Here is a 17348-nt window from a genome sequence, read left to right as displayed (position 1 = left end):
GGTAAGTGTGCTACAGGCGGTAATCATAACCAGGTTTATTTCAGAGTTTACTCAAGTATGAATCGATACATAATGAAAGGGTTAGAACCAAAGCTGACTCGTTAACATTTAAATAATTTCCTCTGGGACTAATAAAGTATTCTGATTCTGATGTTCTCTGTGAAATTTAACATGCTGTGTTTACATTAAACTGCAGCAATTAAAGACTTGAAAATATGTTGGGGTTTTTTTGTTGCAATATAAAATCCATCTCAGGTTTCAGACTTGAGTAACAAGTTTCACCTAATCACTGGAATAAACTCATAGTTTTTGGATTCACGCTTAGATTTTATATACAGTAGAGCTCAGGCTGAGCAATAAGTGAGCAATCACTGGTCACTAGAGAAAAAAAATGCATTCTCCATCACCAACCACCCACCCAATGAAAAGTTGAATTTCAGTGATTTAGCGGTTGCTCGAAGTCATATTGTGTGACTGGAGCTTTAAGTAAACTCAGGTTGCTCAGTGAAGAAAATAGTAAAACTGAGCCTCATCAAATTTTAAATGTGAAAGCTCTTTTAGTCCAGTGGTTCAACACACGCATGATACATTCAAGTGCACAAATTTAATGTTTAACAAGAAGAATCATGTCACAGAAAAATAAATGGAAATTACATTTTATCTTTGCTCTGAAAGCTAAAATCTGTTGCACATCCTACTTCCAAACAAAAATAACGAATTTAACTTTTAAAGAAAAAAGAAAAATATCGACCCTTGCACACTTTGGCACAAAAATTTCAGGCACGGTTTGTCTATGAGGAAATTTTTAACTGCAAAGTACAACAAAAAAGAGTAGGAAATATATCTGGTGAGATAGGATTTACTGTTTCTTCCTCTTCTGCCAAAATCCTTGTGAGTCAGACATTAAATTTGCCAGCGAGCAAGAATCTTAAACGACAGGAAGAAAAAGCACCTCGGGTTTAACTCACTTATACAAAGTTAGTAACACAATGCCGCTTTTTATCTTAGTGTCAAAGTGTGGGTGGGTGAATTTTTCCTACCAGCAACTCAGTCTTTAAACCCCCCAAAAAATGCAAAGACTACAGATAACTATAAACAGCTATATACAATAATCTTTGTACACAATGACATTTACTAAACATGAGAACAAAAATAAAGTACAATTACAGGAAGCGCTATGAATTGAACAGAAGTGTTTGTAGTAAGGAACAAACAACAGAAACCTTCATTTTGCTGCAAAAAAGAAAAAAAGAAAAAAATCCCCAACCTTATGAAATGCCTGTTGGTACGAGAACCCAAAAGTCTGTCAAGTTACTGAGAGAGTGCTTTAGGATCATGCCTTCCAGAGAAGCACAGGCAAAACAATTCTAATTTGCCACACTAAAATGACGCGCCATCTTCTCTGCTTGGTGAATGGATAAAGGTGCGAGGTTGGGGCAGAAAACTGTGCAGTCCTACATCTCGTCTAAACCGTAGTCCTCCTCAGGGAAATCCCCCACAGTCACACTCAGGGGCTTCACAAACGCACCGTATTTGTTCTCGCACTCAAAGTACTGCTTCCCTTCAACACTACAGAGATACAATAAACAAGGCAGAGTCGAAAATCAGGACCAGCGTCACTGAAACTTTGAATTATTTAAAAACAAAGCCAGAAAAAGGCCCTCTTACGTTCCATTGTGTTTGCCCAGTGGTTCATCGTACTTCATACCCACCCAGTAGCCCGGCTTGAAATCTGTTGTTCCTGCAAGAAACGCAACACTTGATGAGCTCTAGCAGGGCATATTAGGAAGACTTTGACTTCACAATAATGATATTATAAGAAAAAAGAAGTGCAAACCCCCGCCAAAGCAGCTCACTCTCTGGGAAGTATTTACTTTTAAGGAACTAGTATTTTATTTTCCTAGAAGTTTGTAGTGCAGTAAAAATAACACATTTTGGGGTCAACTTGAAAGAAAGGCAGATGTGAAATGTAAGAGTGAGGTCAGAGGTCAAACATGGCATAATATTTTAAGTCTTCATACGGTACTTGCTATAGTTTGACAATACACACCAGACTTGTCATAGTTATAAGCCTTCTTGTCAATTATCAACCAACAAAGTTGACAATCATTAAGTTAACCTTGAAGACCTTGGCAGATGTCAGTTTTAATGGATCGTTAACATGACCCCCCTCTACACCACTACGAAGTTTTAGAAGAATTCATTCAAAACTTTTTAAGCCATCGTATAGACAGAAAGAATGGCACGCATGGAAATGCTAACAACAACATAACCTCTTTGGGGACCTTATTGAAGTTAACAAACTACCTAAACTGAATCACTTTTATTTGCTATGTTTTTGGAGGGTGACACTTGGCGATAGTACTCAGGTAAAGCTGCTTTCAAACTAAACTAGAACATGTTCACCTCACAGGAAATGTAATTAGATTTTCTAAGCAGACTTAAAACCTGCTAATAAAATAGATTAAAAAAAACAGTAGGGTTAGGTTAATTGGAAACAATAAATTGCCCATAGGTGTGATTGCGGGAGTGAATGTGAGTGCCAATGTGTTAGCCCTGCGACAGACTGGCAACCTGTCTAGCATGTACCCTGCCTCTCGCCATAAGACAGCTGGGATAGGCTCCAGAGCCCCCCACGACCCTGAAAAGTATAAGTGGAATCGAATGGAAGGATGGATGGATGGACAAAACACACAGAATCCAAACGTGATATTTAGCGTACTAAAAAAAAAAGTCTGTCCTCCACTGACGTCACAGATTTGGGAATGGGCCTTTGATAAATCACAGCAAAGTCTGCTCTGCAGGACAGAAAATCCTCAGCAGCACAGGGTTCACACTAATGTCCTACACAAAGTAAACCAGCTCAGCTTTATCCACACTTACCAACATACATGACTGTGCCAAGCTTCGTGGGCTGACCGGGGACCTGCACTTTGCAGCGGCTGCCAACAGCAATGGCATCGGCAGCAGCCTTCTGCTCCTCTTCCCGTGCAGCATTCTCCGCCTTCTTCTTGGCCATTTCTTCCTCATTGTAGCGACCCACACGTTGCTTCTTCATAAATGACCTGGCTGTGTCTGAAGGAAAGACAGAGTTTGTGATAAATGCAAAGCTCTTCAAAACAGACTGAAGTCTATTCATCTTCATTCTCATGAAGTAAGTCATCCACATTGGAACCAGCTATCAATAGTTAGCATAATAAAATAAACAGAACAAGTGCAGAATGCAACTAACGATCATGGACATACTTCTCAATCAGCTGACTTATTCACCAAACATCTTTAATATAAATTCATCCTCTTGATTTATTTAATACAAAAATAAAGGACACTAAAGAGAGGCGGACTGTACCTGTTCTCTTATCATAAGCATCATCTGGGAGCTCAAATTTCTCCACTTTGGAAACATCAGTGAATTCGCCCATCTGCCCGCCACTTCTATCAACAACCTGTAAGAGAAACAACGTGAAAGACAGGCAATTATTAAGTCACGCTGTTGTGACTTAATAACAGCCTATAAAAGCCACCAGAACTTTAGCTTTTAGCAACTTAGATATGATCTTTTGTTTGTTGTTGTTAGTGTGGTAATTGTAACATTATTGTTGTTTAACAATGCATCAGTTTTACACTTACTGGACAATTTAAGTGAGTGCTAGTGTATTTAAATTGAAAGGATTATTACCTTTTCAATCATTAAAACACTATCTGCACAGCAGAGTTCTTATTTTTGGACATCAAAGTTTCTGGATGCATGTAGAGTGAATAGATTTGGGATTCAGAGACTTAACTAAAAACTCCACTCAATGCCAGAGAGGGATGCTCTATCCCAATATATTCAACTGTGTTGTTAAACCAGAATCATGTAATGCCAGTGTTACTATGCTGAAATGTAAACCAGTTTAGTCTAGTCATAGGAATTAAAGGATTTTTGTCTAAAATAAACAATATAGAAAAATCCCACACTTGCAGTGATTTCTTCATTTGTTGCATATTTGTTACATTTACACGTTCACCAACAAATTATATTAGACAAAGATAACCCGAGTAAATACGAATGGCTTTTAAATGATGTCCACATTAAACACGTTGCTTAGTGCACTGGCTCGAGTCTTGGTCCTTGTGAAGCTCTCCCAAGTTCTTGCATCAACTTCTCTTGACATTAATTTGCTTAAACTCAAAATTAAATATTCCAATATGAGATTTCTGATTGTAACAAGCTATAAGCCATTATCAACAAAATTATAATAATAAAATAAAATAAATGCCGCAAAATGTTTCTCTTTACATGTAATGATAATAGATGTTTAATTTTTGAAATAATTTACAGAAGCAATTAACTTTTCCATGATATTCTAATTTTTTTGATACATCAGTACATGAGTTTCAGATGACTGGATTATGCTTAATTTATTGTACTGCAGTTGAATCTGCTTTCTGAGGTATTTCCCTACAAGAGTCCACAGAGAGCAGTTTGCAAACATGCTCCCGTGCAGTCCCCCCAAATCCCAATTGCACGGTGCTTGACGTGGATAACACTGCACATCAGTTCAATGGTGACTTGTTGACAAATGGGCCTGAATAGGGAAGGAACTGATATTGGAGTTCATCGGGGACAGGAGATGCATGCAAAGAGTATCTGGATTGGATACTTATCATTGTTTTTAAAAACTTGGTTTCCCTTCTGCTTTGTGTATGTTGCAACACTCTTCTCTGTGGCTGGCTAACAGACCAGCAGCAGCACAATCGAGACTGGCCTACAGACTAGTTGTTCTTTTGACACTGACCCATCAACAACACATAGACAGTCCAGAGCTCCCCACACACTACCACAGCTGAATCTCCATTAAAGAATCAGACAGTAATCCATTACGTAACCTCATATACATGCTTAAAAACAAAGTGGTATAATTCTGACTGAGGTTAGAAGTTTTGTAGTGAACACATTATTGTTCTAAAATTTTATATAAATCCTCTCAGAGTAAACATTTAAAGCTGAAAGCTGATCATTCAGCCAGCATATGTCATTATGTCTCTCTCTGTGAAAGTAACTTTGACAGATAGCACCCCATATGGCAGGAGGACCTGCATGTTCAATTCAAGTGAAATAAACTAAAAACCTGTTTTAACCTGTATTTACTCCAACATCACAGTGATCTGAGCCACAGTATTACAAGAAGCTCCCAACAGAGCTGGGACATACGTGTATTCTGCAGTCGTCATCCACAGGATACGATCCTAGCAGAGCTTCATTCTCATCCATTTTTTGTAGGAACTTGTCAGATATGCTGAATAACTCCAGGTCCATGCAGGAGGCTGATGCACCCACAATCATCTCCAACTTTCCCTGAATGCAACGTTGCAAATAGTTCATGTAACACAAAAGAGGTGACGTTATCAATTGAATGTGTCATTTCAATATCAACAGATATGTTAACAAAGAGAAAACCCAACAACAGACCCATCCTTGAGGGTTTTAGAGGTGCGCTGTATGCTGTCTCACCTTCAGTTCTGCTATACTGATCCCTCTGTTGAACCTGCGCTGCACCTCGAAGGAGGAGAGGGTGCTTGTTAAGCGCACATTCACCGTGGGATTGGTTATTACTGTCACTCCGCTGTCCATTTTCCTGTCTCCTTGGACTCAGGTATTAATCAAACACTGAAAACAGGAATAAAAAATAACGTGACCCATTCAGCCAACGGGACTGAAGCTCATACGCCATCTCATAGCTGCAAACAAATTTAAGTCAATAGTCAAACAACCACAAAGACTTCCAAAAAACTGCTCCTTTTCCACCGATAGTAACTACTTAAGCCCTTCTCTGATATTAATCCTGTCTGAAGTTAAATTTTACATATATGTTTGGTCTCTCGTGTTTATTCGTCATATTAGCTGTGCTCGTATAATTTTAAATTACCATTTTTTAGCTGTGTAGTTTAGAGTAGCTAGCTACGTTAGCCACTGGGCGGCTAGCAGAGTCACGTTGGACTCACTCGGGACCCCGAGACAGACGGCAAGGTTGCCATAGTTACTTACAAATTATGTATATTTTCCTCGATGGTGCTGAAAAAGGCCTTTGATCTTTGTATCTACAATTAACCGGAAGTATTCATGACTACTTGATTACAATAGCAGTGAAAATGGTGCATGTAGCCTAGATCTGTGGGTTTGCCAGAAAATTATAACCTCAATTCCTGCTACGCCCAACTCTGGAAGGTTCCACCCGCCTCCAAACTGGAACACGGCCAATCACAACGTAGGAAGGAGAAAATTTAACCAATAGCTTTACGATACGAAGAAACAGACCCTCAAGACCCGCCTATTGACCGCTAGATTGGCACAAATGGTGGCCAATCATTCGTCAGGAGTAAATGCGACCATTGAAATAACCACATAGTGGCGCTGAAGTCCAAACTAAAATATGTTGAAGACTAAGCTGGAAACTTTCTCTTTATTATGAATTTGTTTTAAAATATTTTTTTAAGACACAGTATTCGTAGAGTTTGATTGTAAGCACTACGCTCTATTATACAATTTTTACCCTATTGCTATTTCATACTTGATCGACTAACAAAGAAATCTCCCCTGATAAAAGCCAGATATGTAGTGAGTAAATTAAAGCACAGACAGAAAAGAGAAGTGTCAAAAAAGCTGAGAGCTTCAAGAAAACATAAGGGGGGGGGGGGCGATGACACAAGCCTACAGCCCCACAGTGAAGATTTACATTCCTGTGGTTGTTACTGGAGATGCAGGTCTGCAAAGCAGCATGGTCTCATTCATAGCTCATTTGCAAGTCATATTATAAAATACACTGGGCTTCTTTCTGTCTGACACATGATTTTTCATAAATCTTTGAGCTTGGGTACAAGACCTGTAAATACGCAACCTTTCAGCTTCAATAACTGAAATAGTGTGTCACATACAGTGCAGCAGTCTAAATGGGTCTTTGTTCTGTCAGTTTAATAAGATATCTTTTGTAAAAACTCAGAACACATGAAACATGTTGCATTTAAACACGTTTGTGTGTGCCTGCACGCATGCGTTTGTACTGAGAGCATTTGCATTAGGCAACCACCTCAGGCACACAGAAGAGTGATGACAGCATGTTCAGCCTGAACAAACAGGGAAACATGGCCATACATGATGCACAACACACATAAAACACATGCAACCAGCATTGCCCTTGAATAAAAGCATCAGTAAAGGCTGGCCAAGAATCTGTTATTAATCAAAATAATCACATAATAATCAGCAGATTATAGCAGGTTCATTTACACAGATATTATTATTATATATTTTTATTTTTACAGCAGCCTACATAATGTAGCTATTATTTGTTGCACTTCAACTATGATATTAAATATTTTCTACAGTGTAGCTTCAGCAATAATATTGAATGAAATTCAAAATGATAAGAAAGGGACAGCTTAGTGTTTTGTTTGTTTGTTTGTATTTTTTTATGGACATTATTGGAGGTTATACATGAAAATATGGCATTCTTAACTCCAAAATACTCAACCATTTAATAGGTGCTGAACAACATAAATGTTAAACTATTATGTAGCACACACACACACACACACCTTCATACACCAAGTGACTTTTTGCACAATATTCAGTCTTTTGCACATTTCTATTGCACTGTTGTGTCTGCATCGTTCTGTTCTGTCTGGTGTGGTACTGTCTTTGTTTTGTTTTGTTGCAATTTTTGCGCATTGCACTTTATGTAGTCCTGTGTTGATTGTCTGTTATATGCTATATGTAGCACTGTGGTCTTGGAGGAACGTTGTCTCGTTTCACTGTGTACTGTACACATGGTTGAAATGACAATAAAGCCACTTGACTTGACTTGACTAAATGAGAAGTTCGGGACTCAAATTACATTTATAAAGTATTTACTATTACAAGACAGTAAGAAAAAAATGTAGTATTAAACATTTTACATATGCATTTGTGAGTGTTTAAATTCTCACTTACAGTTCGACATTGTATATATTTACAAGGATAGGCCTGCAATTCAGAATCCAAAGGGGCCACACGAGAAACTGGGACTGTTGTGGAGGGTCGCTTATTCGTGCGGCCCCCCTCAACAGTCCTAGTTTCGCACATGGCCCCTTTTGCCCCTGCTTTAAAGTTTCATTTTTCCAAATTAAATACTCAAGCTAATTATTGGACGCTATGGGGGAAGTGTGTGTGTGTGTGTAGGGGGGGGGGGGTTCCAAAATAAAAGCTCTATGTGAGATTTTTTTCTTCAAAATAAAAGCCTAATTTACCTCCTAGAAATTTACCGGGATGCCTTAAAGATGTCAGATATCCAAAAGCAAAGCTTTCTATTTAGCTTTGCTTCATTAAAAAAAATAAATTATGTAAATGCTCCGTATCAGTCTTTGCATCGGATTATTTGATAATCAGAAGCAACCGCTCTTGCTTTCCCTCCAATGTCTGTGCGGCTTGAAGAACAAAGGGGCGTGGCCGCCGTTGTTCATCGGGCACGCTCGCGGTTTGGAGGATGGGAGAGAGGACGGCGCTGCAGAGGGAGGGAGCGAGGAGGAGGAGGAGGAGGAACTACGGGTGGAAAAAAAAAGTTAAAGTGAAAATGGCTTCCTTGTCTTTGGAGTCCACAGAACAATCTGAGAACAGCACAGGGGAGCCAGCGGGATCGGAGACCAAAGAAGAGAAAGATCCGCTCCAAATTTCGGAACAACTGCTCCAAAGTTTCCAAAAGTCGGCGCTGAGTTTTTCCACTGACCAGGTCTCATGTCTGTGCGAGGCCCTTCTGCAGGCGGGCAATGTGGATCGCCTGTGGAGATTTCTCTCCACTATACCTCCTTCGTCCGAGCTGCTACGTGGCAACGAGACCCTGCTAAAGGCCCAGGCACTGGTGGCTTTCCACCGGGAGGAATTCAAGGAGCTGTACGCCATCCTGGAAAGCCACAACTTCCACCCGTCTAACCACGGGTTCCTGCAGGACCTGTACCTCAAAGCCCGCTACAAGGAGGCGGAGAGGTCCCGGGGCCGTAGCCTGGGCGCAGTGGACAAGTACCGGCTCAGAAAGAAGTTCCCCCTACCCAAAACCATCTGGGACGGAGAGGAGACCGTGTACTGCTTCAAAGAGAAGTCCCGCAATGCCCTGAAAGAGTGCTACAAGAGCAACAGGTATCCCACTCCGGACGAGAAGAAAAATCTGGCCAAAGTCACCGGGCTATCCCTCACGCAGGTCAGCAACTGGTTCAAGAACCGCAGGCAGAGGGACAGGACCCCGTCCGGGACCCACAGCAAAAGGCAAGACCCGCAACACTGGAAACACAATCCAGCTGTTGCCTTTATCTGTGTTTGCGCTCTAAGTTTGATAGCAAGCAAGGAGTCACAGTCTGAGCGGCAGCAGCTGCTGTTTTTTAGCTGTCCTGTGTTTATCTGAAAGAAGCTTTTTTCTTTACTTTGTGTTTTATAGCGAGGGCTTATCAGAAAAGTCACTGAAAGCAGCACATAAAAGCTTACCAATTAAAAAGCGGGCAGACCTACAGAGGGCTGCCTGCAGGAGTCCACAAATCAGTGTGGCAAAACTCAGAAATGGTACGAAGTAGGAAGATGAACAGGAGGTGACTTCTGACAGCAGTGAGGCCACACATGTCTGACACCAAGAGCATGTTGCTTTGTTATGAAATGTGAGATCCAGGCGCCCACTGTGGCTCAAGTTTCCTGAAACCCTGCACTGCATCCTGCAGAGCCACAGGGTGACAGAGGTTAGGGGAGGAAAAGAGCGTAAACTAAGGCAAAGGTGGGAGTGTGGGGGGAATAAAGGCTGAAATCACAGTTTTAAAATGAAGATTTCTGCAAGCAGTGGGAGGGGCAGTTTGTGAAAAGATAAGAAAGATAAGTTTGCTGTGCTGTATCAAACCCCACGGTCTGGCAGACTGTGTAACGGGCCACCAGGATGCTTTATTTTCACACATTAACCACATATAACCAAATGTATCCAAGTGATAAGAACAAGTTCCGTCTTATTTAGAAGTTTTATTATCAATTCATCTTAGTTTCAGTTACATTTCCACAGAGTTTTTGCTCATTTTAGTTTAGTTTTTTTTTTTTTAGAAAAGATTCGGTTAGATTCCGTTTTAAAACTGGGACACACAACCCATTGTGTCATGCAGACATCCCAGTCTTAAAAAAACAAAGCTCCAGAACCTCCTGATGCGTGTTGTGCTGACAAACTTGACCAAAATGACAAAGACTAAAACTTAAAAATTAGGATTAATGTCAGTAGGTGATCATACAGCAACTTTTAGCCCCACTTTTTGTGATAATCCTGATGTTGCATTTATAAAAGTTTTTAGAGTAAGTAACTGACTACTGTATTATAAAGTCTCTAAACAGCACCAATAAGTCGTATTTTTGCCTTAATTCACAGGAACAAAGATCACCAGTAAACATTAGTGTAAATGAGCCTGTTAGCAAATATTTAACCTGCATTCCCTCAGTTGAAACGACAAAGTCACTGTACAATACAGTCAAATCAAACGTGCAGCTACCTGCTGTGGCGACCCTTTGTTAATAAGGGATCAGCTGAAAGTAGCTTCTTCTAAAGGAGGCATGCCAGAAACGGTTGGAGAACGTCAGCATTAGAAGAACGCTTTGATTATGTTAGGATTTCCGGACGGATACAAAATGATTTCTGCACCATAAAGTGGAGGCTACTCTCCCTTTAAAATTAAACATCCCGCTGAGGCAAACTTTAAAACTTGCAGGCGTCCTAGTTTTGAATTAGAAATATTTAACATATTTAAGAGTGACAGTATATTGCTGATTGGATGTGCTTTTGGAAAGTGGTTTGCTTTGAGTATGTTTTAAAAAAAACAATGTTTTGGCAATATTCTAGTAATACTGAATTATAAATAATGCATTTATATGAAATTTAAAGTTTCACATGATGGTAATGGAAACAGCAGAGTGCAGTTAGAAGAAAAGAGAGTGTTACTTGGTACGATGAAGGTTGCTTGCTCAGTCTAATAGATTTGAATCCTGTAATATTGTATACACAGAGCTTAAATTAGATTTTTTTTACCATCTGCACGGCGTCATTGTCCCCTCTTGTTCACAAATGGGTCCATTCTATCTTTTATTCCTCAAGCCATCAAACGTCTGAACATGAGCAACACACAGCCTGCTCAGTTCGTGTGGCCAAAGTCATCCCTACGATGCAGGAAGAGTGAAAGAGTGTTTAACGTGTGCTTGTCTTATGTTGATGGGACTGTTTTATTTGAGGTGTCTGCAAATGTCAGGTGACTTCCCCATGGGGACAAATAAATCTATTTAATTATTTATTTATTTAAAGTTGTAATGAATAGTTGATTACTCTCTAGCGGCCTGGCCCTGGAGGGTGGCTGAGATTCATCCTAAGTCCCTTAATAGCCGGTTTATACTCGCCATTGGCACCACAACAAATTGCAGCACGCGCCAAAAGTGACATCACAACTGCCACGTCCTGGTGTCGTTTCTGCTTGTCGGGCACCTCTGAACTGTGTTCAGTGACGTACTGGTGCAGGAGCTCAGAAACTCCCACATTACAGAGAGGGAGATGCTCCAGCAGCTGAGACAGATGAAACTTTCTGAAGAAGACTTTGGGATTTCTCTCCTTCCTGTTTCGACTTCTTTTATACTCCTACCCCGGTGCTGATGTGGAAGCCCCTCTTGTATTTTTAAAAGTAGGCTTGAAACTTTCCTTGTTGATGAAGCATATAGTTAGGGCTGGATCAGGTGATCGTGAATCCTCCCTTAGTTGCACTGCAATAATCTTGGGCTGCACTGAGCGTTTCTTCTTCACTCTGCATTTAATCACTAGTTATTTTTAATCTTTGGCTGTTTCCATAGTGTGTCTTCTGTCCTGTCTTCTCTCACCACAATCAGTTGTGGCAAATGGCCGCCACTCCCTGAGCCTGGTTCTGCCAGAGGTTTCTTCCTGTTAAAAGGGAGTTTTTCCTTCCCACTGTCACCAAGTGCTCATAGAGGGTTGTCTGATTGTTGGGGTTTTCTCTCTATTGTTGTAGCAGGTCACCTGCTAATCGGAAGGTTGGTGGTTCACTCCTCGTCTACTCCCGTCTGCATGCCAAATATCCTTGGGCAAGATATTAACCCCAAGTTGCTCTCCGATGCATCCATCGGAGTATGAATGTGTGTGAAGTTAGATAGAAACAACTTTTTTTTAAAAAACAGCGCTTAAGTAGAAGAGTGCTATATGAGAACCAGTCCATGATGGGGCAGCAGTGACGTCACACAGGAATTAGATTCTGGATATTGTGTGTAATCCTGATGTGCACGCCTCTCCTCTTGGGTGGTGGACCGTGAATTCCAAATTCAGGGGGAATCACACTCCTTGGCTCTGGTGCTGGAGAGGAGTGTTTGCCTCTTTATCTGGCTGCTTAGTTAATTATTTACCTAGTTAGTTTAACAGAAAATTAACCAACAGCAAGTCTGATTATTGATTAATAACTTGAGCTCTTTCCAAACAGACACATATTCACTGACTTTAAATTCTGTTGTAAAAGAGTTGAGGCTTTTTCCTCTTTTTGGTTAGAAGACTGAAAATTGTGGGCTGAATATTATAAAAATAATGAATATATAATTATTAGCTGCAGTCTTACTAGTAGCTACTTGTTGAATCAAACATTTTTCAGTCTTAAGGTTTTGTTTTATTTGTGAGTTGATCTTAATTGTGTATTTTCGTTCATTTCTTGTAACATTAAAAACTCATTTGTCTGTGTGTGCATCTGTCCTTTATATTTGACCATTTCAGTGAGTCCGATGGGAACCACAGCACTGAGGACGAGGCGAGTGCGATGGACGACACTCCCGACAAACCAGACGAGGCTGCCGGCTCCACAGCTTCCATCATCTCTGTCTCTGCGGTCCCGTCCAGCACCGGAGGCCAGCTCATCCTCAACGGGTCCAGCGGCTTCCTCACCGCCTCTCTGCTCAATGGCAACTCCCTGATCTCCAGCAGTGGTGCTGGTGTTATAATTAATGGGATAAATTTAGGTGATTGCCAGACCGTCACACTGAGTCCTGTTGGAACCAGCTCTCCTTTAATACTGAACGGGGCTCAAGTAATAACCAAATCTGGGGTTGGTGTGCAGCAGCCACAGCAAGCTGTTACTGGGGTGGAGCAGGAAGTTTCAGAGATGGAGGCCAAGCCGAGCGGCGTTCCAGCAGTTGTTCTTAACACTAACGCCACGCCTGTCTCGAACCCCATCATTTCTCTTCCCCTGCAAACCAAGACCGAGAGTGACAGTGCAATGGGCTTCATCAGTGTTTCAGAATCAGAGGGCAGCAGCCAGACGGTATCATCCTCTTCTTCCTCTTCCTCACCAACCAGCCTCTCTTCACTAGTTTTAACACAAAACCACCAACGCCAGGACTCCCTCCCCCTCCCAGCGTCTCTGTCATCTGCAGGCATGCTTATCTCCAGTTCTGCAGGGGAGCAAGGGGAGTATAGCGTCTCTGCTACTGCTCCCTCTACCAGCCTCAACCCTCCTAGCTCTGTGATTTCCTCCAGCAACTCCACCCCTCAGGTTTTCTCTCTGCCCCAGGTTGTGCCTTCCATCCAGGGTATACCAGTATCTCACCTGGTTCAGCACTCTTCAGGAGCCCAGGTATCCCAGTGCCCTCAGCTGGTCCCAGTATCCCCCCTCACCTCACCAGCGCCTCAATTTCAAAGCCCCCAGACTCTGAACACAGGAAACAGACTGGCACAGCAGCAACAGGAAGCCTCGGCAGCTATGTCTGAAGGTGCCACAACCATAGTTTCCATCTCACCGCTCAACAACAGCCAGCTCCCCCAGCACGTGATGCAACAACTGGGGGAGCAGACCACAAACTGTACACCCAGCAAAATCCAGACACCGCAGGTTATTTCTATCTCTTCCCCTACACAAGTCGTCCCAGTCCCCCAGGCCAAAGGTGGCACACCGGCACAGCTCGTCCCGCTCTCTGTGCCCCAGCTAGTACCAGTCTCCTCCATCCAAACTTCCTCCACCATCTCTTTCCCACAGGTGGTACCTGCCAGTCCTTCTATCTCCATCCCTTCTGCCCGTCTGCCATTACAGATCCTCACTTCAGCTCCTGCAGCTGGAGGGGTCCCACAGGCTCCTCTCAGGTTAAACCAGCTGAGGCCCATTCAGAGCGTAGCTCCTCCAGCCAGCACGGCCCCTACGGTGCAGCTCCTAAACTCCGGCATCATTCAGCTACCCTCTACCCCTCCAGGTACTCTCAATTCATTAAATATTTAAAAAATGTAGCACCCAGAACTGAGAGAAAATTAACTGATTATTGATTAATAATTACACACACATACACATATGTATATATATTTGTTACTGCTTCCAGCTTCTCAGACATGCTGACTTTTTCATATTCACATGAACTGATTGTATTTACAGTCAGAAAAGGTGAAAACTTTGAAGTTACTGTTAGTCAGAAAGAGTGCGCAAAGACATTTAAATGTTTTAGGACTCAAAAAAATCTTTTCCATTATTGATTAATAGATCATCATTGATTGTTTATGTGGTGCAGAAAGAAAAAACAATGACAGACATGTTTTTTAGGGGTTTTGTCTTGCAAATAATCAACAACATGTCACACAAGTCAAAGACGAGCAGACATTGAAATTTTTCGCTTAATCAGAATTGGTTATGATTAATATTTTGCTACCCAGCTACCCTTGGAAAAACCCAGAAACTATTCTAATTGTCATCAAACTACGTCTTTATTTTATACTGAGGTATCAAAACTTATCATTGGGTGTACTGGGGAGGTCCTCAAATGTCGTCTCTATAGGGGGAAAAGTTGAATCTATTTAATTCTGATTGGCATCCATTCATAAATAAAAGTTTGAACAGCAGGTTGCCGTGTGCCTGAGATGACCGCATGAGGGAATATCCATTCTAAATAACATCATCCAAAGCCAACAGTATGAAAAGCTGTCTGAAGCCTGTGGTTCTGCTCAGATCCTCTGACCTCATTATGTGCAACACTGGAGATGTTTAATATAAGCATCTACCAACGTGTTAGTATGTACCTGGGAAAATTTGAGGAATATTTATCAGTACAGTGTGTTTGTTTTTGTTTTTTTTCCATTGATAACACTGCAAAACCAAACATAAAAGAAAATAATGCTTTCAGAAACATGTTCTGTTTCTGTATGATATTATATAGTTGCCAATCTGCCAATCTAAAACACTCATTAAAAGTATTGATCTATAACTTGGATTGCTGCATGCACTTATAAGATATAGCCCCATTGCTTTTTATATCAGCTGAATCTGGTTATATTGTTTAAATTGTTGCCAGTTTATCATTTATCATTCATATTCATAGGTAACCTTCTCCTCAGTGGAAGCCCCTACCTGAGTGTCCAGCAAGGCAAGCTGATTCTGACCATCCCAGCAGGCATTCAGCTCACCAGTTTGCCCCTAAAACCAGTCCCCGACGCTTCCACCATCTCTACAAACGGAGTGATCCCCATTCTCAACCCTTCAACCTTTCCCGTAGCCTCACAGCCTTCAACACCAACGCCCAGCAGCCTCGCCGCATCATCTCCCCTGAACTTCATCAGCTCATCTCCACCATACTGTGCTCAAGAGACTCCCATCCAAACCAGCCAAGTGCACGCCATCCCCTCCCCTCACCCGCTGGACCCAACGGCCACCCCGACAACACAGAATGCTCTGACTCCAGAAAGCATGCTCACCCTCAGCCCCATGTACACTGGAGTGACGCCAAATAGCCAAATGCCCCAGCCAGTGTGGAGCCCAGTACCCCTCTCCACTTCAGCCAGTTTAACTCTGTTTGACGTCCGCACCAAGGGGGACCTACCTGTGGACCCAGCCTTGTTGGGTCTACCTGGTGGGGAGTCGCTGCTCCTGGGCAGCCCCTCTCCAGAGCAGGATGTGGAAGCCAGCTCGCCACTGGGGAATCCAGAGGAGATCGATGGAGAATCAAAAATCCTTACTCAGCTTCAGTCTGTCCCTGTGGATGACGAGCTGGGCTTATAGTTTATAAAACTGGTTCAACACCACAGATGTTTGTCTTGTTTGGATGACTTGAAAGATTTTTATCCCACATCATGCATCATATAAGATCACCATATTTTTTTATAACCTACAGCAGCAATTCTCACTCAGTAGACCAGGTGCCATTGTGGTGCTAGCTGGAAATTTTTCAGCTCTTTATTATGAATGGGATTATTCACCTGCTGGTTCAACATCAGATTACTCCTCTCAGTTTGGATTAAGATTTTTTTTATTTTATTTTATTTTTTACTAAAATCAGTATGTGCCTTACTTCTTTTTTCTTTTTTTTTTTAAAAAAAGATCAGATCCGCACAGATGATTTAAGGATTAATCTGCTTGACTCACAAGTCTTGGTGTTAGACCAAGACTTGTGAGTCATGGGGTCAGGGGTCATGGATCCTTCTTGTGGTTTTGTGGACTAACTCAGCTCTACTACGTCTGCTTTTCTGATATATATCCACAACAGTGATACACTGTTCAAAAGGGAAAAATCTTTAAATGGTTCCCTCCCTGTCCTGAATTCAGCCTGAATATATTCTGCCAACACTCCAGCAATATCCCTTCATCCATCATCTCCCACTCATCCTGGACCAGGTCATAGTAGAAAGTAGCCTAAGCAGCTATCAACTTCAGTTCTTCCAGGAGGAAACCAAGACATTCCCAAGCCAGCAACAACAGCACACTGTTTCCTGTGATCAGTCATGGAGTCGTCCTGGTCGGATCCCTGAACCACTTCAGCTGGTTCTTTTTAAAGCAGAAGGGCAGCGGCTCTCCTCTGAGCTCCTTCTCACTTTGTCTCTAACTTTGAAGAATCTGATTTGCATCTCATGATCTTATTCTTCCAGTTACCACCCTAAGTATCCCTAATATTTAATTCCTCACAGTGTAGAGTAGGAGTGTACAGAACAGTTGGACTCACCTCTCTTCAAAACAACTGGATCATCTGCCTAACTGCTCACGCCACACCAGTCCACCATATTTTCACCATCCACCAGTCCTCTTCCACACTTTCATCAGGATAATTTAACTCCTACATGTGTAGCAGGTTCACCTAACAAATAAAAGATCCTCGATTCTGGGTGGAGACCCAAATCCCTTTCGGGGTTGCGTCAGGAAGAGCATCCAGCATAGAAATCTTCCCAATCCCTAGTGAATAAGGGAGTAGCTACTTGTAGCAACAACACAAACTCACCCTAAACCCACAGTGGAGACTTTTATTTTTAACTTAGAGGTTCGGATTCTCATCCCACCCTGCAGGATGTCACGCTCCGAACATCTGACCACCGAAC

At 41.9% G+C, this 17348-nt stretch overlaps 2 protein-coding genes across 2 annotated transcripts; one reads left to right on the top strand and one right to left on the bottom strand.

Moving 5' to 3' along the window:
• Positions 1-216: 216 nt before the first annotated feature.
• On the bottom strand, positions 217-6193 carry tbcb (tubulin folding cofactor B). The gene is made up of 7 exons (XM_063493068.1): positions 6032-6193; positions 5498-5653; positions 5198-5341; positions 3350-3446; positions 2884-3075; positions 1669-1741; positions 217-1569 (listed from the first exon to the last, which is right to left on the bottom strand). Exons 2-7 carry the CDS (start codon positions 5615-5617, stop codon positions 1455-1457), a joined length of 741 nt encoding a protein of 246 aa, XP_063349138.1. The 5' UTR covers positions 5618-5653; positions 6032-6193; the 3' UTR covers positions 217-1454.
• A 2398-nt stretch (positions 6194-8591) lies between these two features.
• Positions 8592-16318, top strand: six5 (SIX homeobox 5). The gene is made up of 3 exons (XM_063494004.1): positions 8592-9277; positions 12786-14251; positions 15365-16318. Exons 1-3 carry the CDS (start codon positions 8592-8594, stop codon positions 16039-16041), a joined length of 2829 nt encoding a protein of 942 aa, XP_063350074.1. The 3' UTR covers positions 16042-16318.
• The last annotated feature ends 1030 nt before the right edge of the window (positions 16319-17348 follow it).

The sequence above is a fragment of the Pelmatolapia mariae genome, linkage group LG14, assembly GCF_036321145.2.
Source record: "Pelmatolapia mariae isolate MD_Pm_ZW linkage group LG14, Pm_UMD_F_2, whole genome shotgun sequence".
Lineage (NCBI taxonomy): Eukaryota > Metazoa > Chordata > Actinopteri > Cichliformes > Cichlidae > Pelmatolapia > Pelmatolapia mariae.
This window is presented reverse-complemented; position numbering and strand designations above follow the sequence as displayed.